At 47.3% G+C, this 24,464-nt stretch overlaps 1 protein-coding gene across 1 annotated transcript in view; it reads left to right on the top strand.

The window, feature by feature from the left end:
• The window catches only part of SCARB2 (scavenger receptor class B member 2), a 195,804-nt gene that overhangs the window by 127,448 nt on the left and 43,892 nt on the right, over nt 1–24,464 (top strand). Inside the window, exons 5-6 of the mRNA XM_063919779.1 lie at nt 10,328–10,419; nt 12,503–12,622. Of these exons, the coding sequence (XP_063775849.1) occupies nt 10,328–10,419; nt 12,503–12,622 (212 nt within the window). The remainder of the gene's footprint in view (nt 1–10,327; nt 10,420–12,502; nt 12,623–24,464) is intronic.

Here is a 24,464-nt window from a genome sequence, read left to right on the forward strand (position 1 = left end):
AGCTCCCCTCCCTCCATGGGCACAGTTACCAGCTCCCCTCCCTCCCTGGGAGCAATTACCAGCTCCCCTCCCTCCTTGGGAACAATTACCAGCTCCCCTCCCTCCATGGGCACAGTTACCAGCTCCCCTCCCTCCCTGGGCACAGTTACCAGCTCCCCTCCCTCCCTGGGCACAGTTACCAGCTCCCCTCCCTCCCTGGACACAGTTACCAGCTCCCCTCCCTCCTGGGGAACAATTACCAGCTCCCCACCCTCTCACTACCAGCACCCCTCCCTCCTTGGGAACAATTACCAGCTCCCCACCCTCTCACTTCCAGCTCCCCTCCCTCCATGGGCACACTTTGCCAGCTCCCCTCCCTCCCTGGGCACAGTTACCAGCTCCCCTCCCTCCCTGGGCACAGTTACCAGCTCCCCTCCCTCTCCCTGGGCACAGTTACCAGCTCCCCTCCCTCTCCCTGGGCACAGTTACCTAGCTCCCCTCCCTCTCCCTGGGCACAGTTACCAGCTCCACTCCCTCCCTGGGCACAGTTACCAGCTTCCCTCCCTCCCTGGGCACAGGTACCAGCTTCTCACCCTCTCCCTGGGCACAGTCACCAGCTCCCCTTCCTCCCTGGGCACAGTTACCAGCTCCCCTCCCTCCCTGGACACAGTTACCAGCTCCCCACCATCCCTCTCCCTGGGTACAGTTGCCATTTCCTTCCTCCATTGGCACATGTAACCAGATCCCTCCCTACCTGCATACTGGGCACCCCTGCCCCACTCACCAGGCCGGTTCCGCTGCCACCAGCCAGCCAAGCATGGACACCCTGCAGGTGCAGTACCATTTATTTCTCTAACGTCCTAGTGGATGCTGGGGACTCCGTAAGGACCATGGGGAATAGACGGGCTCCGCAGGAGACTGGGCACTCTAAAGAAAGATTTAGTACTATCTGGTGTGCACTGGCTCCTCCCTCTATGCCCCTCCTCCAGACCTCAGTTAGAATCTGTGCCCGGACAGAGCTGGGTGCTTTTAGTGAGCTCTCCTGAGCTTGCTAATAAGAAAGTATTTTGGTTAGGTTTTTTATTTTCAGAGAGCTTCTGCTGGCAACAGACTCTCTGCTACGTGGGACTGAGGGGAGAGAAGCAAACCTACTAACTGCGGCTAGGTTGCGCTTCTTAGGCTACTGGACACCATTAGCTCCAGAGGGATCGAACACAGGACCTGACCTTGTCGTCCGTTCCCGGAGCCGCGCCGCCGTCCCCCTCGCAGAGCCAGAAGACAGAAGCCGCCAGAAGCGGAGAAGACATCGAAATCGGCGGCAGAAGACTCCTGTCTTCACATGAGGTAGCACACAGCTGCACTAACCCACACACTCCGGTCACTGTGGGGTGCAGGGCGCAGGGGGGGGCGCCCTGGGCAGCAATTGATACCTCCTGGCGAAAGCTGCATATAGACAGTTGGACACTGTTATATGCATGAGCCCCCGCCATTATTTTTACACAAAATCGCGGGACAGAAGCCCGCCGCTGAGGGGGCGGGGCCTTCTTCCTCAGCACTCACCAGCGCCATTTTCCTTCCACAGCTCCGCTGAGAGGAAGCTCCCCAGGCTCTCCCCTGCAGAATCACGGTAGAAGGGTAAAAAAGAGAGGGGGGGCACATAAATTTAGGCGCATTAATCATATACAGCAGCTACGGGGTAAACACTAAGTTACTGTGTAATCCCTGGGTTATATAGCGCTGGGGTGTGTGCTGGCATACTCTCTCTCTGTCTCTCCAAAAGGCCTTGTGGGGGTCCTGTCCTCATTTAGAGCTTCCCCTGTGTGTGTGTGTGTGGTGTGTCGGTACGCGTGTGTCGACATGTTTGACGAAGAGGGCTATGTGGAGGCAGAGCAAGTGCAGTTGACTGACGTGTCGCCGCCGACGGTGCCGACACCTGATTGGATGGATATGTGGAAGGTGTTAAATGATAATGTAAACTCCTTGCATAAAAGGTTGGATAAAGTTGATACCTCGGGCCAGTCAGGGTCTCAACCCATGCCTGATCCTACAGCGCAGAGGCCCTCAGGGTCTCAAAAGCGCCCACTATCCAAAATGGTTGACACAGATGTCGACACGGATTCTGAGTCCAGTGTCGACGACGATGATGCAAAATTGCAACCGAAAATGACAAAAGCTATACGCTACATGATTATAGCGATGAAGGATGTTTTACACATATCAGAGGTGAACCCTGTCCCTGACAAGAGGGTTTATATGTATGGGGAGAAAAAGCAAGAGGTGGCTTTTCCCCCTTCACATGAGTTAAATGAGTTATGTGAAAGAGCGTGGGATTCCCCAGATAAGAAAGTCCTGATTTCCAAAAGGTTACTTATGGCGTACCCTTTCCTGCCAGAGGACAGGGTGCACTGGGAATCCTCCCCTAGGGTAGATAAAGCTCTCACACGCTTATCTAAGAAGGTGGCCCTGCCGTCACAGGATAAGGCCGCCCTAAAGGATCCTGCAGATAGAAAGCAGGAAAGTATCCTGAAATCTTTTTATACACATTCAGGGACTCTACTGAGGCCGGCAATTGCGTTGGCGTGGATGTGTAGTGCTGTAGCAGCGTGGACAGATAATCTGTCTGAGGAAATGGATACCTTGGACAGGCATACCATTATGCTGACCCTGGGGCATATAAAAGACACTGTCCTATATATGAGGGATGCCCAGAGGGACATTTGCCTACTGGGCTCTAGAATTAATGCAATGTTCATTTCTGCCAGGAGGGTCCTGTGGACTCGGCAGTGGACAGGTGATGCCGACTCCAAAAAACACATGGAGGTGTTACCTTAGAAGGGTGAGGAATTGTTTGGGGACGGTCTCTCGGACCTGGTTTCCACAGCTACTGCTGGGAAGTCAAACTTTTTGCCATATATTCCCTCACAACCTAAGAAAGCACCGTATTACCAAATGCAGTCCTTTCGTGCACAAAGAAGCAAGAAGGTCAGAGGTGCTTCCTTTCTTGCTAGAGGCAGGGGTAGAGGAAAAAAGCTGCACCTTACAGCTAGTTTCCAGGAACAGAAGTCCTCCCCGGCTTCCACTAAATCCACCGCATGACGCTGGGGCTCCACGGGTGGTGCCAGGAGCGGTGGGGGCGCGTCTCCGACATTTCAGCCACCAGTGGGTTCGCTCACAGGTGGATCCCTGGGCTATACAGATTGTGTCTCAGGGATACAAGCTGGAATTCGAGGTGATGCCCCCTCAACGTTACCTAAAATCGGCCCTGCCAGCTTCCCCCATAGAAAGGGAAGTAGTGGTAGCGGCAATTCACAAGCTATTTCTCCAGCAGGTGGTGGTAAAGGTTCCCCTTCTTCAACAGGGAAAGGGATACTATTCCACAATGTTTGTGGTACCGAAACCGGACGGTTCGGTCAGACCTATATTACATTTATAGTCCCTGAACATTTATCTGAAAAGATTCAAGTTCAAAATGGAATCACTCAGGGCGGTCATTGCAAGCCTGGTATAGGGGGATTTTATGGTGTCTCTGGACATCAAGGATGCTTATTTGCATGTCCCCATTTATCCGCCTCATCAGGAGTACCTCAGATTTGTGGTACAGGACTGTCATTACCAATTCCAGACGTTGCCGTTTGGGCTCTCCACGGCACCGAGAATATTTACCAAGGTAATGGCAGAAATGATGGTGATCCTGAGAAAGCAAGGAGTCACACTTATCCCATACTTGGACGATCTCCTCATAAAGGCGAGGTCAAGGGAGCAGTTGCAGATCAGCGTAGCGCACTCTCAGGAAGTGTTGCAACAGCATGGCTGGATTCTGAATATCCCAAAGTCGCAGCTGATTCCTACGACGCGTCTACCCTTTCTGGGCATGATTCTGGACACAGACCAGAAGAAGGTGTTTCTCCCGACGGAGAAGGCTCAAGAGCTTGTGACTCTAGTCAGAGACCTCTTAAAACTGAAACAGGTGTCGGTGCATCACTGCACGCGAGTCCTGGGAAAGATGGTGGCATCGTACGAAGCCATTCCTTTCGGCAGGTTCCATGCGAGGATCTTTCAATGGGATCTGTTGGACAAATGGTCCGGATCGCATCTTCAGATGCATCGGCTGATCACCCTGTCCCCCAGGGCCAGGGTGTCTCTTCTGTGGTGGCTACAGAGTGCTCACCTTCTCGAGGGCCGCAGGTTCGGCATACAGGACTGGGTTTTGGTGATCACGGATGCGAGCCTCCGAGGGTGGGGGGCAGTCACTCAGGGAAGAAACTTCCAAGGGTTGTGGTCAAGTCAGGAGGCTTGTCTGCACATAAATATCCTGGAACTAAGGGCCATATTCAACGCCCTGAGTCAAGCGGAGCCCCTGCTTTGCAACCAACCGGTGCTGATTCAGTCAGACAACATCACCGCGGTGGCTCATGTAAACCGCCAGGGCGGCACAAGAAGCAGAGTCGCGATGGCGGAAGCCACCAGGATTCTTCGGTGGGCGGAGAATCACGTGCAAGCACTGTCAGCAGTGTTCATTCCGGGGGTGGACAACTGGGAAGCAGACTTCCTCAGCAGGCACGACCTTCACCCGGGAGAGTGGGGACTTCATCACGAAGTCTTCATTCAGATTACAAATCGATGGGAACTGCCACAGGTAGACATGATGGCGTCCCGTCTCAACAAAAAGCTACAACAGTATTGCGCCAGGTCAAGAGACCCTCAGGCGATAGCTGTGGACGCCCTGGTAACACCGTGGGTGTTCCAGTCGGTCTATGTGTTTCCTCCTCTTCCTCTCATACCCAAGGTGCTGAGAATCGTAAGAAGAAGAGGAGTGAGAACAATACTCATTGTTCCGGATTGGCCAAGAAGGTCTTGGTACCCGGAACTGCAAGAAATGCTCACAGAGGACCCATGGCCTCTGCCTCTCAGACAGGACCTGTTGCAACAGGGTCCCTGCCTGTTCCAAGACTTACCGCGGCTGCGTTTGACGGCATGGCGGTTGAACGCCGGATCCTAGCGGAAAAAGGCATTCCGGAGGAAGTTATTCCTACGCTGATAAAGGCTAGGAAGGACGTGAAAGCAAAGCATTATCACCGCATATGGCGAAAATATGTTGCTTGGTGTGAGGCCAGGAAGGTCCCTACAGAGGAATTCCAACTGGGCAGATTTCTGCACTTTCTACAGTCTGGAGTGACTATGGGCTTGAAGTTGGGATCCATAAAGGTCCAGATTTCGGCCCTATCCATTTTCTTTCAAAAGGAACTGGCGTCTCTTCCTGAAGTTCAGACGTTTGTTAAGGGAGTGCTGCATATTCAGCCCCCTTTTGTGCCACCAGTGGCACCTTGGGATCTCAACGTGGTGTTGGGTTTCCTGAAATCCCACTGGTTTGAACCTCTTAAGACCGTGGAGCTAAAGTATCTCACGTGGAAGGTGGTCATGCTATTGGCCTTAGCTTCGGCTAGGCGTGTATCAGAATTGGCGGCTTTGTCATGTAAAAGCCCCTATCTGGTTTTTCATATGGACAGGGCAGAATTGCGGACTCATCCCCAATTTCTGCCAAAGGTGGTGTCATCTTTTCATTTGAACCAACCTATTGTAGTGCCTGCGGCTACTCGTGACTTGGAGGATTCCAGGTTACTAGATGTAGTCAGGGCTTTGAAGATTTATGTAGCCAGAACGGCTGGAGTCAGGAAAACTGACTCGCTGTTTGTCCTGTATGCCCCCAACAAGTTGGGTGCTCCTGCTTCAAAGCAAACCGTTGCCCGCTGGATCTGTAACACGATTCAGCAGGCTCATTCTGCGGCTGTATTGCCGCATCCAAAATCAGTGAAAGCCCATTCCACAAGGAAGGTGGGCTCTTCTTGGGCGGCTGCCCGAGGGGTCTCGGCATTACAGCTTTGCCGAGCTGCTACTTGGTCGGGTTCAAACACATTTGCAAAATTCTACAAGTTTGATACCCTGGCTGAGGAGGACCTTGAGTTTGCTCATTCGGTGCTGCAGAGTCATCCGCACTCTCCCGCCCGTTTGGGAGCTTTGGTATAATCCCCATGGTCCTTACGTAGTCCCCAGCATCCACTAGGACGTTAGAGAAAATAAGATTTTACTCACCGGTAAATCTTTTTCTCGTAGTCCGTAGTGGATGCTGGGCGCCCGTCCCTAGTGCGGACTTTCTGCAATACGTGTATATAGTTATTGCTTAATAATGGGTTATGTTATGTTGGCATCCATTGTTTGATGCCCTGTTGTTGTTCATACTGTTGACTGGATAAGTGTATCATAAGTTATACGGTGTGATTGGTGTGGCTGGTATGAGTCTTATCCTGGATTCCAAAACCCTTTCCTTGTAATGTCAGCTCTTCCGGGCACAGTTTCCTTAACTGAGGTCTGGAGGAGGGGCATAGAGGGAGTAGCCAGTGCACACCAGATAGTACTAAATCTTTCTTTAGAGTGCCCAGTCTCCTGTGGAGCCCGTCTATTCCCCATGGTCCTTACGGAGTCCCCAGCATCCACTACGGACTACGAGAAAAAGATTTACCGGTGAGTAAAATCTTATTTTTCCAGTCACAGATTCACTACTGCAGTGCTATGCATTCCAACTTCCCACCGCCCGCATTCATGCTCTGCCTTTTGGCTCCACCCCCGACACCACCCAGCACCTGATGTCACAAGGTAATTTTGGCTACTGTAGTGTATGACAAGCAGCTCAGCTGGTTGGGTCGCTTGTCATTGTACACTGGTGGGAGGCAGTGGGCCAGCTAGGATCAGCCCGTATTTTGCCCACGCTTAATCTAAGACCTCTCCCTTGCATCAGCCTATACTGACTTCCCTACATTACCTTCGTAATAAGCTATACATAGCATTTACTGTGGTATGTGTAGCAATCTGAGATTTATAAATCATGACTAAGGGTCTGATTCAGAGCCAGATGCAGTCCACATGCAATGCCGATGTTAACGCAGTTGAGCAATTATTTGCAATTGCGCATGTACAAAAATTGCTGACAACCCCTAACAAGTACAGTGTGTGTGCACAAAGGTGCTGTTGTGATCAGTTCAGAAGGTATCAGAAAGGTGGTGGGAAAGTGATGGGCATTCCTGGGTGAACGGAAGGTGGCTAGTATTGTACACAAATATGGACCGTTCAGTGGGCATAGTATCGGAGTGTCACTCAGCCGTAAGCATAGGAGGTCGTGGTCACCCTGAGTAACTGCATCTGCCATATGGCTGCTGCAAGTTTCGATGGTGTGACAGATGGTGGTATATAATGATGCACCAATTGGTATTACATGGGATGGGCACTAAAAGTGGACGTCTCAGCCCTTGAATGAGTTTATAGTCCATTTGCATAAGCTCACAGCCAGGTGACCACCAATAGATGCTGCTCCTGCATTTTTGCATGCAACTCAGAATCAACCCGAACGTTTCTAGCTACCTCAGTAAAAAGCTTGCCCACTGATGACATTCAGCTACTTGAGGTAATAGGGAAGTTCAAAACTGATATTACTTTGTAATTTGAGTAACTTTTACTTTTCAGCCAGCAATTTGATCAGAGAGACCATGAAAATACCAAATGGGGTTGGTCATAGTGTAAAAATATGCTAATTTATCCATAATAAAATGTGCATGACATCCTTTTATTTTAATATTTGGCATTTTCCTGGGTTTAATAATTTTTTTCAGCATTACTTACATTAATGATAACTTTATCATAGATAAATAATGAATAAATAAATAATGCCTAAATAATGAAAAGCCTACAGTTGTTATTTGAGGCTTGTTGACTTTCTATACACTGCATTGCCTTTGTGTGTGAAACTGCTGGCTTAGCAGTGCTAAATTGTAGGATGGTGGTGTATTGTGCCTTCTAGCAATGTTGAGACATATGTTGCCTATACAAAAGGGAATATAAGCTCCTGCTATGGAGAAGTAAGCAGTGTACTTGCCCTGTAAATAAGGAACAGAGAGCAACAATGTCAGCAGCACCTCTCCCCCTGGTTCCTATCAGTGGTACACCAACTGAGGTGGTTTAAATGCTCTAGTCTAGACAGTGCTCACTGTTCCTATTGTAGCTGTTAGATTAGGATAAGTATTATATACTTTGATTCCCAGGTGGCTATACTAGGGAAGCATAGAGATTCCCTTCACCGATCTCTTCAGCAGCGGTAGTACCACCCCTTTGACTCCTTGTGCTTCCCAGTACTCTCTATCATGGTGGTGCCCTTGGCCCTACAGTGTCCTGACGCTATCCTCAGAGAAAGTCAATGACCATTGGGGCCAGACTCTGTGGGCCACTGGTATATATGAGATACTTATAATATATAGGGATGACCGGGGGTAAGGCAGACTGTAAAATGGGACTGCCAGCAATTGATGCAAAAAAAAGTTGGATAAAACAGCAACATAAAATGTTTTTTAGGTACAGTACATCAGATTTTATTTTGTTAACAAAGGTAACATTTCTTCATTAAATGTACATTACAAAGTTATAATAGTTGGAGTTTTGACAGCACAAGCCATCAATATTCTCTCACAGCACACAGAGTGGGGCAGTTATGTTGATAGTTGCAAAAAAAAAAAAAAAAAAAAAAAAACAGAAATGTATACATATTTAATTAAAAAGAGATCAAACAGAGGAATAATAGTTATACAAATCACCAAAGGGAAACGTGGCTGAAAAAACAAACAAATCACATAGTAAATGTAAGAAGTACAGTATGTAAAGATGATATAGGACCCTAAACTTGCTAAAAAGCAGTTGCTGCGATCAAATAGTTGCCACCCAGAAATAAAGAAAAGACGCCCATTGCAGAAATTGGGAGCGCATTGCAATGCGCGATGTGATCGCATAACCACACGAAATACCAGAACCTCGAAGAGTTTATCCATCTGCGCCAGGCAAGGTCATCCACAATTCTGCATACACAAGGGGCTGGAAATGGTCATCGCTGACATCAGAGACCCACCCTGAAAATGCCTTGCCACGCCTACAATTTTCCAAACACTCACAAAATGCCATATTTCCTCCCCTAAACGCTGGCTCCCTGTCAATCAAAATGCAATTGCATTGAAGCACAAATTGCGGGCGTGCACACACAGTGCGAACGCTGCGCATGCGCAGTCATGCGATAATTGGCTGGATTGCGTTTTCTCAATTTTGCGATCCCTGCTGAATAGGGTCCATAATCTGCAATAGATAGGACCAGTCTATGAAAATGAGTCCAAATCCCCATACATGACACTGTAGCTGTGTATCTTTTGAGCTTAATTTAAGTTACTAAGGGTATATGTAATAGGGTCCGAGTTTGCCGTAGGTGTGGGATGCCAGCTGATCTCTATGTTTTTATTTAAAACGGTAAATCATTCACTAGGTATGGTTTTGCAGTGTAAATGATTGCCGCTTTAAAGAAATACCTCTGAGGTTGTATTACATATGCCCCATAAAGTAAAATTATTGCACTTGCATATGGGTTTTCATAATAAAATTTAAAAAAGGCTCTTAATTTGGAGTTGAGAGGAATTATCAAGTAGAAGTTCCCTTTAAAAAATGGTGGTGAGTTAGGCACTTTGATATTACATCTCTATCAAGTCCTTGTGTTAATGTAAGTTTTAACAAAACTTGAAACTTGTACATACTTGACAGTGGGATGGCCCAATGCCTACAAATTGTTTATAATGAATATCACATACACTCATAATATGCACCCTACCATTTAATGTTTAAAGAAGTTTGCAGACCCAGATGATAGAACTCGAGTACAGGTTGAGTATCCCATATCCAAATATCCGAAATACGGAATATTCCGAAATACGGACTTTTTTGAGCGAGAGTGAGATAGTGAAACTTTTGTTTTCTGATGGCTCAATGTACACAAACTTTGTTTAATACACACAGTTATTAAAAATATTGTATTAAATGACCTTCAGACTGTGTATATAAGGTGTATATGAAACATAAATGAATTGTGTGAATGTAGACACACTTTGTTTAATGCACAAAGTTATAAAAAATATTGGCTAAAATGACCTTCAGGCTGTCTGTATAAGGTGTATATGTAACATAAATGCATTCTGTGCTTAGATTTAGGTCCCATTGCCATGATATCTCATTATGGTATGCAATTATTCCAAAATACGGAAAAATCCGATATCCAAAATACCTCTGGTCCCAAGCATTTTGGATAAGGGATACTCAACCTGTAATACGCAAACACACATGACACATATTTCACATATAAAACAAATTATAGAATGTATCATTTTAGACTTAAATAGCTCAACTTGAAGAAAGGCTAAACTAGGATAACTGTTTTGCATTGCAATTAAATCATGCAACTGGCTAGATTGCTGTATATTTTCTTACATTACAGATGAACACAACAAGTGATGGGACTTATATGTTTCTCACTGGTTTAAATGATTACATGGATTTTACCAAGATTGTGGAGTGGAAAGGAAAAAGGTCAGAATAAGTTTGTTTTATTCTTTTTATTTCCCCAGCTACCATTTGGCTAATGTAAAGGTTCTCCAATGTGAATATTTATTTTATACATATTGTATATGGAACCAGATCTGAATATTAGAAATAAAAGTATGTAAAGAAAATGATGGAATTTTCCCTGAAGTGGAGCCACCAGTAGCTCTGACAGGTAGCAGAAACATTATGGAGGACAAACAACGTGGGGTCCTCCCCAAAAGCACCATATTGTGATAGGCTTGGGCTGGTGGCACCATAGCAAAGCCTACTGCTGCTTGCAAGTATTTGTGCTGATCATCACCAGATATTTGCACTAGCCTCAGGCATCCACAACAGATAGGCGTATCAGCGGGTGTCTGACGCATTTACATATATACGCCTTTACTGTATATTCTAGCACACACAGTGCAAAAATATGATAAATACTCTACACAAACAGACATATGTTCAACTCTGAATGTGGATCTATATGTTCTTATATTCTTCCAGTGTCTGCAGGTGTTTCTCCCCCACTCCAAAGACATACTGGTAGCTTATTTCCTCGGGATCCTGACAGCAGAATGCCGGGGGTGCGAGTGCTACAAAGCCCCTTGCGGGCTCGCTGTGCTCACCACGCAGCGGGCTCGGTGGCTCGCTGCGCTTGCCACAGGTTCTATTCCCGCTCTGAGGGTGTCATGGACACCCGCGAGTGGGAACAGTCCCTGTTAGTCGGCATGCCAACTGTCGGGTGTTTGATCGCTCGGGATCCCAGCGTCAGCATGGTGACCGCCAGGATCCCGAGCAGTGGTCACATGACCGCATCCCTCTCCCATGCAGCTAGGCAGGGAGACAAATGGTTACACAATTATTCCCAGCACACTACTGATTATAGATAAAATGCAGGATTATTAGTAGGTTGAAGTTGTTTGCTCCCAGTTTAAAATACAGTAATATATGACCCTATATTGGTGGTTTCAGTGTTTAGTCATAGAAGCATTCTATTAGCAGAAGTGCCATGGAGAGGCAGATGTTTTATCATGTGTGCAAATATGTGTAACACTTCTGCATTTTATTTATACATGGGAAGCAGCCTAATTAATCTTTTTTACTGTCAGCTGTGTGATGGGAGTGTGTTTCTTCTCAGAGAAGCAGTGTGTGCCAAACCATGAAATACAGGGTTATCGGTTACGTTATAATCCAAGAACAATAGAGATAAAGCGCTTATGGTCACTAATGAAATGAGTAGGTCACTGCAATCCACATATTAAATGAACACGTACATTTAATTAAAAAAACAACAAAAAATACACTTTAAAAGTTCAATTAAAATTGCTGCATGTGATGCTGCTCCCGAATGGAAATGATATTGGAAATCAAGAAGAGTTCACTTGACCTGTTCCTTTGTAGTAGTCCCTTCTAATCTCATATGGGCCTATATAATGGTCAACCGTGAGTAATAATTACTACTGATGTGTTCAAGGCATTTAAGCGGTTCGGCATCCCGCAGAGTAGCAGTCCTTTGAAGAAAAGGTGTAGAATGGTTGCCACGGTTTAGAAGATCCCTCCAGCAAGGTCCAAATGATGATGAAGTGTGGGGACCATTTGGACCTTGTTGGAGGGATCTCCTAAACCGTGGCATATGAGATTAGAAGGGACTACTACAAAGGAACAGGTCAAGTGAACTCTTCTTGATTTCCAATATCATTTCCATTCGGGAGCAGCATCACATGCAGCAATTTTAATTGAACTTTTAAAATTTATTTTTTGTTGTTTTTTATTAAATGTACGTGTTCATTTAATATGTGGATTGCAGTGACCTACTCATTTCATTAGTGACCATAAGCGCTTTATCTCTATTGTTCTTGTGTTTCTATTATTGAGGTCTGACCAACCTCTTTTTGTTTAGCTGCTGTCTCCCCATCTAGCGCCAGGAGTTAATTACCCTAGGGTAATTTTTCCTTTTTTCTACGTTATAATCCAGTCTGACATAAAAAAGTGGGTACCTTGTAATTCACAAAACCATAATATGGTAACTTTTAATTTACTGTTTTATATCATACTTTGTTTTCTCATTTTTTTTAACTTTCAGTAATCTTACATGGTGGACTACGAGCGCATGCAATATGATTAATGGAACAGATGGAACTACTTTTCACCCATTAATAAACAAAGATGAAACTCTTTACTTGTTTTCAACAGACCTATGTAGGTAAGGAGTAAAAACCTTCTGTAAAGCAGTAGGAAAATTGTCGATTGCTGAAAGCCCCCCTGACTCTAAAATAAAGATTGCCATGAACTACTGCGTGACCTGGAAATGGGCCATGTGTTGGTTACTTTCTGAGGGGCAGATTCCATTAGCTGCCAAGTTCAGTCAGACCCTTCCACCGTTTCTGGCTGCACACACTTCTGGTATTTCTGCAGGTAAAACCTCACATATAGTTCACAAGGTTTTCCTACTCTCTTACCCCATGTAATTTGATCATGCCGGAACCTTGTAGTTATTTAACATCTAAGAATGGGTTTTAACGTCATTTTACTTTCACAATTCTTTTTTCAGGATGATCGGTATATCTATCGGTAGTACAGTGAAATAAGTGTTATGTTCATAAAAAAAATACATATTTGTGAGTTTCTTCCTATAGTTACTTTTACCCAATAACGATGACGCAAGAAAATAACCCCACAAAATAAGTATAATTCTCCCAAAGTATTCCTTACCACAGCATTGACACAAAAGCACACAGAACAAGAAGAGGTAAGGGCGGAATAGTCATTTCCACAAAGGATTAAAAATACATACAATATATCATATGCCTGATAGATGGAACGCAATTAAATATATTGTAAGACAGTAGGTCAGTATATAACTATTTTAAACCATCGTCCATAGAATATCTCAAGAAACATACATCACATTATAAAGGTAAGAATCAGCCCTGATCATGGACAATGCAGCCCACCTTTTAAATGCATTAATACAAATGGGCTGAAGCTGAATCCCACACACTGCAGATGTCAGACGTTGTTGATTTTATTCTTCTGCACGTGCGTCAAAGAGTTGCACTTGCGATTGAGGCCCACAGTCCATCTTATGGGCGTGTTATGGGAGTGTTGCGTACGTGTTTTTATAGTGGTTGCGAACTCAGATGCACAATTGTTCACATTGAAGGCCATGCTCTAACATAGAATCTTCACCTGGTATGGGGCTGTTACAAGTTTCAGTGGTTGCGTCTGAAGATTCACCAAGCTGTGTCTAATGATGCTCAAAGTGGGCGTCTCAGTACTAGCACATTCAGACGTACGGCATTACACCAGGGAAGGGCTTGTAGTGGCATTTGCAGACGTGCGACTAGCAAGAGACACAGGTGAGAATACATCCAGCACGAAAAACGGACGTTTTTCAAGTTTTTTCCCGATGTTTCACCTGTTTTTTTACAGGCTGTCCAATTTGGTCGCCCGTAAAAAAAAGTACATTCTCTCCCAAAAACACACAGATTCAGTCAAACCTATGTGTTTTCGGTAGAAAGAGACCCGAAAACGGGGCTTGAGGCAGGTGAAACAAAATCTCTGATAAGCCGGCGCAAATGGCTTTACGGGGCAATTTGGATAACCCCCGGCAGCACAATAATTAACTGGTAATTAACCGCAGCTAATTGGATACCCCCACAGCCACCACTGCGTGTGACTCTGAATCTGCCCCACAGTGTTTAGACACCCATCAGAGAGTTTCAGAGTATAGGAAACAGTTTCTCCACTTATCTCAAATTTTCTCACTACAACCCAAATGAGTATACTTTTGTTAAATAGGAGAACATTGTTTGTCATTTGCAGTCTGATTTCTGTGGTGGGAGGATGTGAAGGTTACCCTTCACAATAGCTTTAACCAACCTGGGTCCCTGGGTAATTTTAATTAATGGGAAAACATTTTTACTATCTGGAGTCACACAAGGACAGGAAGTCACTTGTATAGCTGGAATACATATGTATTCCCGGCGGACGGGATGCCGGCTGTCAGTATCCCGACAGTGGCATCTCTTCCGACCAGAATGCCGGCAGCGGGGCAAGTGTTATGAATCCTCTTGTGGGCTCGCTGCACTTGCCACAGGATCTATTCCCACTCTATGGGTGTCAAGGACACCCACGGGTGGGAATAGCCCCTGTGAGCCGGTATTCCGGCTGTCAGAATTGTCGGCTCTCTAGATTCCGGCGTCAGTATCCTGACCGCCGGTATCCCGACAACAAGCAAATTGATTGCCTCCGTATAGCTCCTTGTTTTGGAGCAACTGTGTTAGTTAAAACCAGTTATCCAATTAAGACAAAAGGGCATATGTATCAATGCTTAGAGAGAGATAAAGAAGAGATGGATAAAGTACCTACCAATCAACTCTTAATTGTCATGTTACAGGCTGTGTTTTAAAAATGTCAGTTAGGAGCTGATTGGTTGGTACTTCATCTCTCTCTGTTTTATGTCTCTCCAAGCTTTGATACATATGCCCTACTATATTTAATCTAAAATAGATAAGGATAAAGGCTACTATTTTAAGTAACAGTTACTTTCCTCAGATCCTAAATTCACGTGTGCAGATTAAGAAACGTTGTAACCTTTGCCCAAAATGTATTACAGTAGCTTCACAACACCAGCTAACACCTGTTCAACCTACCTCAGGCATTATGTAGTTCTTCCCATATCTCTACAATCCCATACTGATGAGATGTTCATGGTCAGCCTTGCCTACACCTATCTTTGGGCCTAATTCAGATCTAATCACACCTCTGCGAATTTGCAGAGGTTTGCGATTGGATAGTCGCTGCCCAGACAGAGTGAAAATCCGCCCCGTGCAAGTCTGCGTACGCCGTGCAAAAAGCATTACAAACGCCAGTCAGCTGCAAGTCCTACAGTGCAATAGTATCGGGCTGATCGAGTCGGAGCCGACGTCACAAATCCTCCCTGAAAACACTTGGGAACGCCTACGTTTTCTGCAGCGGTGTACACTGGTATTCCACAGGGAATAACATCGGGGTGTAGAGTTGGATCTTGATCCGAGGCACCAACAGGCTAAAGCTTTGACTGTTCCCAGGATGCATTGCACCGCCTCCTCTATAGCCCTGCCTCCAGGCATTGGAGCTCAGTTTGTAAGTTGGTGCCTGCAGTGCAGGTCACTAACAGGTGGGGCTGCGCTAGGCAGCCCTGAAAAGAGCTTTTTTAGAAGACTTCAACGGCCGCAGCACTTTCTATGTCTTTATGACATGCTGTGCTGCGGCTCCATCACCTCGCTGCGTACTCCCGCGGCCTGGTTCTCGGGCACTTGCAGCGGAGACACACCGGTTTTCTTCAGGCACACCACCGCTGTTATTCTCCAGAATCGTGTGGCTGCACTTGAAAGGGGGAGGTAAGGTAAATCGTGATCCGGTCGCGGTCCCAGGAGACGGACTGCGCCACTGGAGTGGATACTGTTTCGCACAGAGACCCCACTATATCCACCAGGGCAAGGAGCACAGGTCGGATTTATTAAAATCCATTTGCAAAAGGCTCTACAGTACCCGGTGGTGAAGTCCAGCAGAGGGGATAAGGCGCTGACCTGTAGCCCCTCCCCCAGGTGTTCCCGGCCTGGAGCTACATCTCTCTCTCCCTCACTCCCTGAAGAAGAGATTTTGGCAACATTACATAGCTGGGCTGATCTCCGGGACTGCTGGGCACTGTCACCTCTGTAAATCCGCCTGTATCATCAGTGCTGTGCATTTACAGGCACTTAAGTATTCTACATGTAATTTTAGACAGTGTTAGTTAAGAACAAGTGTACTGCTATCCGAATATTTAGTACAAGTATTCTGTGATATACATCCAGTGTTTACTGTGCATTGTTATATCTGTATACATACATATCTATATGTAACTTACTAGTCCAGTGCAGTTTTATTGATATATGTGATAATTACTGCATTGTACCTGTGACTGAGTTTGCACATAGCTGCTGTGTGGATTCCACTCTTGTGTATCACACGTTTGCTATCACTATATTCTGTAATGCGTCAGGGTCTCATATAATATATAGTGCTACACAGGGTATACTGTTTGTTTTTCAGTCACCCCACACCACTTAAATCCTCTGTTTGTGCTCTGTATTTACTGTCACAAAACAGGGGATTTTTTGCTTTTTTTGTGTGTTTGTATTGTACTATTACATCCTAAGGCTACATCCCACATGATCTCGGCTACACAGGGTGGGACATCTGCGGACGCTCCTGCATCATGCAGTGCTGTCGTCACGGATTCACCAGTGGGGGAAGTGTTAGCTGCTGGTTCAGGTACTGGGGGTCATACATCTCCCAGTCCATCTGTGGCACCTGTGGTCAATCAATACCCACCTTGGGCAGCTTTTTCAAATATGCTGACTACGCTTGTAACGCGGATACTTTGTCTACCCAGTTACAGCAATTAAATCAGACTTTGGTTAGACAAAAGTCCACCCCACGTCCATCTGGGGCCAAGGGGTCCTCTAAGCGGGCCATTTCATCCTCACAATCCACTAATATTTTGGATAATTCTTCCGATGCAGATGTGGAATATACTGATCCGTCAAACGCTGACCTCAGCTCCATTTTTGAAATTGGCACCATTGCCAAACTCAAAATACTGAATTGCAGCCAGGCAGGGACTGGAACCTCTCGAATCCAGTCCTGCTGCTAACGCCCGCACCTCCACCGCCGCTATGCCCGCACCGCCAATGCCCGCACCGCCAATGCCCGCACCACTGCCGCCGCACCCAGTGATGATTGACAGCGGATCCAGTGACGGAGCCGCTGGCCAATCACATCCCTCCTCACTGACAGGGGCATGCTTTCATGGGTGAAAGCACGTCCCTATATCACGGGCTGCACTTTAATAAGTGCTGCTTCTTCATTGATTTCCAACGTTTTTTTACAGCCAACAGCATGGCCCCACCCCTCGCTTTGTCCCCTGTCCCATTGACTACGGGAGGCAATTAAAAAGCCAAATTGCTTTAAATAATATGATGCAGATACTTATGACACAGAATGTGTCATAAGTATCTTCTTCGTATTATTTTAATCATTAATGGCAGGCTCCCCTGACTGCACGTCCCTGCTGGGTACGGGAAGTTGTCTCTCACGGGTACGCAATCTTTCAAGAGACGTCCCCCTCGCCAGTTCTGTTCAACGGTTATCCCCTCGGATCCGTTGAAAGCGCAAGCTCTACACCTGGTTGTACAATCCCTCCTGGAAACAGGAGTGGTAGTGCCAGTACCTCTGTCCCAGAGAAGCAGGGGATACTACTCGACCCTGTTTCTAGTTCCGAAACCGAATGGGTCTTTCCGGCCTATCCTCAACCTCAAATCATTGAACAAGTTTGTGAGAGTTTCCAAATTCCGTATGGAAACTCTGCGCTCTATATTGCTGGCCATGGAACCCGAGGACTATATGGTATCCCTGAACATACAGGATGCTTACCTACACATACCTGTTGCCATTTTGCATCAGCAATATCTGCGGTTTGCTATTGGCAAGCTTCATTTTCAGTTCCAGGCTCTGCCATTTGGACTTGCCACGGCACCTCGGATTTTCACCAAGGTCATGGCCGTGATGACGGCTTTCCTCCATCGTCAGGGAATCAGGATCCTGCCGTATCTGTACGACTTGCTAATTCTAGCAAACTCCCAAGATGTCCTCCTCAGTCAACTGGAGATGTCAGTCCAATTCCTACAAGCCCACGGGTGGCTCATCAATTGGAAGAAGTCCTCGCTGGTCCCTGCTCGGAGCATGGTGCACCTGGGGGCGCTGCTGGACACACACAGCCAAAGACTGTTTCTGTCTCCGGAGAAGGTCCTGAAACTTCAGGAAAAGATCAGATGCTTCCTCTCTGTTAGGTTCCTGGTGCTCAGAACAAGGGAGATGTTATGAAGTGAGTCCAGAGCACCAGGACGTAATACTGGATTTGGTGAAATGGAACGGGAATAGCCCCTGGCACCCTACCTCCGTTGTTTTACCCGTGTTGTCAATTCACGCTTGCAGGACTATGGTTTCTTGGGCCCATGGCAGCCGCGTTTGAAGGGCGGATTAGGTCTGCCCAACTCCGATGCCCCCTCAGGTCTTAAAGAGAGACAAAGCGTGAACTGAGACAGGGTAATAACAAGGGGCCCCCTAACTGAAACAACCACAGCCAGGGGCTACTAACTAGGCTAAAACTAAATGTATGTGCGGCTTGCCGCCAAAGGAAAAGAACAACAAAGGAAATGCTGACCACATGCCGACACAATACTTTTGTGTACCGGCGGTGACAGCATAAGCAGAACCCTCTGCAAAACACCAGTGACAGATACAACCAAGGAATACAGCGGCCTAGGCCGACGGACGCGGCAAAGCCGCTACTCACGGAACCGGTACAAATACTGGCAAACGGACAGGAACCCCCAATGCTGCCGACACAGACTCTCAGAACTGGAGGACAGGCAGAATCCCAAACGACAGACCGGTGGACACCAAGAAGCCAGAAACTTGACCAGGCATAGGCAAAGCCACAGGACTTCTGGACAGGAACGCTTCACGGCAGGACATGGGATCAGACACAGGAATCGACACAGGGACTGACACAGGAATCGACACAGGAAGCAGCTAGACAGACACTGCTAGACAGGAGCTCAGGAACAGGCAGGAACAAGCTCAGAACTCAAACACTCTGGAAGACTGGAAACCTAGAAATATCACCAGCGTCTGTGAATTGCACTCAGCCAGCATATAACAGAGAGGTCTAATTAATTATGTCGTGCAGCTGCCCCGTTGCATGACTCCAAACTGACAAGATGCAATTAGCAGACAGGTGAGACCAACCACATGGAAACAGGCTGCAATTACACAGACTCACCACTGACAGCAAACAAATATCTTCTAAACCAGAGCAAAAGGAAATCCTGGCCTGCAAGAGAACTATAAACATAAAATAGGAATGAACCACTACCTGTGGTTCATAACAGTATCCTCTCCTTAAGGGTGAGCTCCGAGCACCCCATGACACCCACGGGGAACATAAACAGAAGTATAACATAAAATACATAACCAAAATGAAACATAGGAATGAGCCACAGCCGTGGCTCATAACATTACCCCCCCCTTGAGGAGGGGTCAAAGGACCCCAAAATTCAGACTATCCAAAACAAGGGATACAAAAAAAAAACCTGACACACTGGTCTAACAGACAAGAAAACAGAAACAAGCTGTAACAACAGATTGTAACAGTGCCCTCCCCTTGACGGTGGCCACTGGACACAAGACAAGGAAAAAAAATATATATATATATTGTTTTTTTTTATCAAGGAAAGAGTCAAAAATTATTTCTTTTTCTTCTTCTTTTTACAAAGCTCTTTAGGTCTGACCAAGGTAATTCCCCAAACATTGTCTGAACTGATGGTACCACCCAGCAAGGCTGCGTTCAAATCAGAAATGGGTTTCTTACCCTTGGGAACTGAACTTTCAGGCAAAGTACTCCTATTAGAAGAAGAAGACAGAAAAGCACATCCTGCAGTCAAAACAACGGGCTGAGAATCTTGTGCCGAGTTTACAGTATTTGGTGGACTCTCAGCAGACAAGACGGGTGACTTAGAGGAACCTGAACCAATTTCTTTGGAACCATATCTTTTAATAACTGCATCACTGAATGCTGGGGGATCCTGAAGAATGGGATCTTCAGCTTTCATTAGGCTGGTCGCTCACTCAAAAGGCTCTCCTCTAAACAATATATCAGATAGAGCACTAGGTTCTCTGAAGTGATGCCCAGAAATGGTCTAGACAACATAATGATGTAATAGTGTTTGTAAAGCGCCAGAAATTGGACTAAGTCCCCGTCAAAGATTATGGATGTTGAGATATCAACAGAGTCAGGATCTGTTTCCTTCCCATCTGACTGACTAGAGTGCTTTGCTAGAACCTGGTCACTATTGACCTTACTCGAGGCTGAGACTATCTGAACCCCACCTGGGGCAGTGACTTTCTGAACCCCACCCGGGGCAGTGACTTTCTGAACCCCACCCGGGGCAGTGACTTTCTGAACCCCACCCGGGGCAGTAACTTTCTGAACCCCACCCGGGGCAGTGACTTTCTGAACCCCACCCGGGGTAGTGACTTTCTGAACCCCACCCGGGGCAGTGACCTTTCGGGAACCCCGCTGGGGTCAGCACCTCGGATTCTTTTACTGGGACCGAGCCGTCGGCCTCCCCCACTGGGACCGAGCCATCGGCCTCCCTCACTGGGACCGAGCCATCGGCTTCCCTCACTGGGACTGAGCCATTGGCCTCCCTCTCTAAGTCGATAATTATCGAAACTTCTCCCGGGACTATGACTTCCGGGACTTTTGCTGAAGCTATAACCTTCAGAACCTCCACAAATGCTATGCCTCTTAAGTTCTTTCCTGGGGAAGCGACCTCTAGACCCTTCTTTGAGGCTGCGTCTCTCGAGACCCCACTTGGGGATATTACTTCAAAGATCCCTTCTGGGGTTTTACTTCTCGAGTTCCCTTCTAGAACTATGGTTTCAGATCCCCTTTCTGGGGTTGCGCTTTTCAAGTCCCTACCTGGGGTAACAGCTTCTGAGACCCCTTCTGGTAAGGACACCTGAGCTATAAAATTTGACGTCCCTCTATAACCTAGAGCATCGGGTACCGCTCCAGCACTCTGGGCATCGGGTACCGCTCCAGCACTCTGGGCATCGGGTACCGCTCCAGCACTCTGGGCATCGGGTACCGCTCCAGCACTCTGGGCATCGGGTACCGCTCCAAGATCCTGAGCATCGGGCACCACTCCAGGACCCTGGGCAACAGGCACCACTCCAGGACCCTGGGCAACAGGCACCACTCCAGGACCCTGGGCAACGGGCACCACTCCAGAACCCTGGGCAACGGGCACCATTCCAGGACCCTGGGCATCAGGCACCACTCCAGGACCCTGGGCATCGGGCACCACTCCAGGACCCTGGGCATCGGGCACCACTCCAGGACCCTGGACATCGGGCACCACTCCAAGACCCTGGGCATCGGGCACCACTCCAGGACCCTGGGCATCGGGCACCACTCCAGGGGTGTGCAACTCTGCTTGAACAGGAAAAATAAGAATTTACTCACCGGTAATTCTATTTCTCGTAGTCCGTAGTGGATGCTGGGTACTCCGTAAGGACCATGGGGAATAGACGGGCTCCGCAGGAGACTGGGCACTCTAAAAGAAAGTTTAGGTACTATCTGGTGTGCACTGGCTCCTCCCTCTATGCCCCTCCTCCAGACCTCAATTAGGGAAACTGTGCCCGGAAGAGCTGACACTACAAGGAAAGGATTTGGAATCCAGGGTAAGACTCATACCAGCCACACCAATCACACCGTACAACTTGTGATAACTATACCCAGTTAACAGTATGAACAACAAATGAGCCTCATAAACAGATGGCTCATAACAAAACCCTTTAGTTAAGCAATAACTATATACACGTATTGCAGAGAGTCCGCACTTGGGACGGGCTCCCAGCATCCACTACGGACTACGAGAAATAGAATTACCGGTGAGTAAATTCTTATTTTCTCTGACGTCCTAGTGGATGCTGGGTACTCCATAAGGACCATGGGGATTATACCAAAGCTCCCAAACGGGCGGGAGAGTGCGGATGACTCTGCAGCACCGAATGAGCAAACTCAAGGTCCTCCTCAGCCAGGGTATCAAACTTGTAGAATTTTGCAAACGTGTTTGATCCCGACCAGGTAGCAGCTCGGCAAAGTTGTAAAGCCGAGACCCCTCAGGCAGCCACCCAAGAAGAGCCCACCTTCCTCGTGGAATGGGCTTTGACTGATTTAGGATGCGGCAGTCCAGCTGCAGAATGTGCAAGTTGAATCGTGCAACAGATCCAGCGAGCAGAAGCAGGAGCACCCAGCTTGTTGGGTGCATGCAGGATAAACAGCGAGTCAGTTTTTCTGACACTAGCCGTCCTGGAAACATAGATTTTCAGGGCCCGGACTACGTCCAGCAACTTGGAAGCCTCCAAGTCCCGAGTAGCCGCAGGCACCACAATAGGTTGGTTCAAATGAAACGCTGATACCACCTTAGGGAGAAATTGGGGACGAGTCCTCAATTCTGCCCTGTCCATATAGAAGATCAGATAGGGGCTTTTACATGACAAAGCCGCCAATTCCGACACACGCCTAGCCGAAGCCAAGGCCAAAAGCATGACCACTTTCCACGTGAGATATTTCAACTCCACGGTCTGAAGTGGCTCAAACCAATGTGATTTTAGGAAATCCAAATCAACGTTGAGATCCCAAGGTGCCACTGGGGGCACAAAAGGGGGCTGAATATGCAGCACTCCCTTAACAAATGTCTGAACTTCAGGCAGTGAAGCCAGTTCTTTTTGAAAGAAAATAGACAGGGCCGAAATCTGGACTTTAATGGATCCCAATTTTAGGCCCATAGTCACTCCTGACTGTAGGAAGTGCAGAAATCGACCCAGCTGAAATTCTTCTGTTCGGGCCTTCATAGCCTCACACCAAGCAACATATTTTCGCCATATGCGGTGATAATGTTTTGCTGTCACATCCTTCCTAGCTTTTATCAGCGTAGGAATGACTTCAACCGGAATGCCCTTTTCCATCAGGATCCGGCGTTCAACCGCCATGCCGTCAAACGCAGCCGCGGTAAGTCTTGGAACAGACAGGGCCCCTGTTGTAGCAGGTCCTGTCTGAGAGGCAGAGGCCAAGGGTCCTCTGACATCATTTCTTGTAGTTCCGGGTACCAAGTCCTTCTTGGCCAATCCGGAACGATGAGTATAGTTCTTACTCCTCTCTTTCTTATTATCCTCAGTACCTTTGGTATGAGAGGAAGAGGAGGGAACACATAAACCGACTGGTACACCCACGGTGTCACTAGAGCGTCCACAGCTATCGCCTGAGGGTCCCTTGACCTGGCGCAATATCTTTTTAGCTTTTTGTTGAGGCGGGACGCCATCATGTCCACCTGTGGTCTTTCCCAACGATTTACAATCAGCTGGAAGACTTCTGGATGAAGTCCCCACTCTCCCGGGTGGAGGTCGTCTGCAGCCACCACAGCAGAGACACCCTGGCCCTCGGGGACAGGGTGATCAGCCGATGCATCTGAAGATGCGATCCGGACCACTTGTCTAACAGATCCCACTGAAAGATCCGTGCATTTAACCTGCCGAATGGAATTGCCTCGTAAGAAGCTACCATCTTTCCCAGGACTCGCGTGCAGTGATGCACCGACACCTGTTTTGGTTTTAGGAGGTCTCTGACCAGAGATGACAACTCCTTGGCCTTCTCCTCCGGGAGAAACACCTTCTTCTGTTCTGTGTCCAGAATCATACCCAGGAACAACAGACGCGTCGTAGGAACCAGCTGCGACTTCGGGATATTCAGAATCCAGCCGTGCTGTTGTAGTACTTCCTGAGATAGTGCTACTCCGACCAACAACTGCTCCCTGGACCTCGCCTTTATAAGGAGATCGTCCAAGTACGGGATAATTATAACTCCCTTCTTTTGAAGGAGTATCATAATTTCGGCCATTACTTTGGTAAATACCCTCGGTGCCGTGGACAGACCAAACGGCAACGTCTGGAATTGGTAATGGCAGTCCTGTACCACAAAACGGAGGTACACCTGGTGAGGTGGGTAAATGGGGACATGTAGGTAAGCATCCTTGATGTCCAGTGATACCATGTAATCCCCCTCTTCCAGGCTTGCAATAACCGCCCTGAGCGATTCCATTTTGAACTTGAACTTCCTTATATAAGTGTTCAAGGATTTCAAATTTAGAATGGGTCTCACCGAACCGTCTGGTTTCGGTACCACAAACATTGTGGAATAGTAACCCCGTCCCTGTTGAAGGAGAGGAACTTTTATTATCACCTGCTGGAGGTACAGCTTGTGAATTGCCGCCAGTACTACCTCCCTGTCCTGGGGAGTAGCTGGCAAGGCTGATTTGAGGTAACGGCGAGGGGGAGACGTCTCGAATTCCAGCTTGTATCCCTGAGATACCACTTGTAGAACCCAGAGA

The sequence above is a fragment of the Pseudophryne corroboree genome, chromosome 1, assembly GCF_028390025.1.
Source record: "Pseudophryne corroboree isolate aPseCor3 chromosome 1, aPseCor3.hap2, whole genome shotgun sequence".
In the NCBI taxonomy this organism is placed as follows: Eukaryota; Metazoa; Chordata; class Amphibia; order Anura; family Myobatrachidae; genus Pseudophryne; species Pseudophryne corroboree.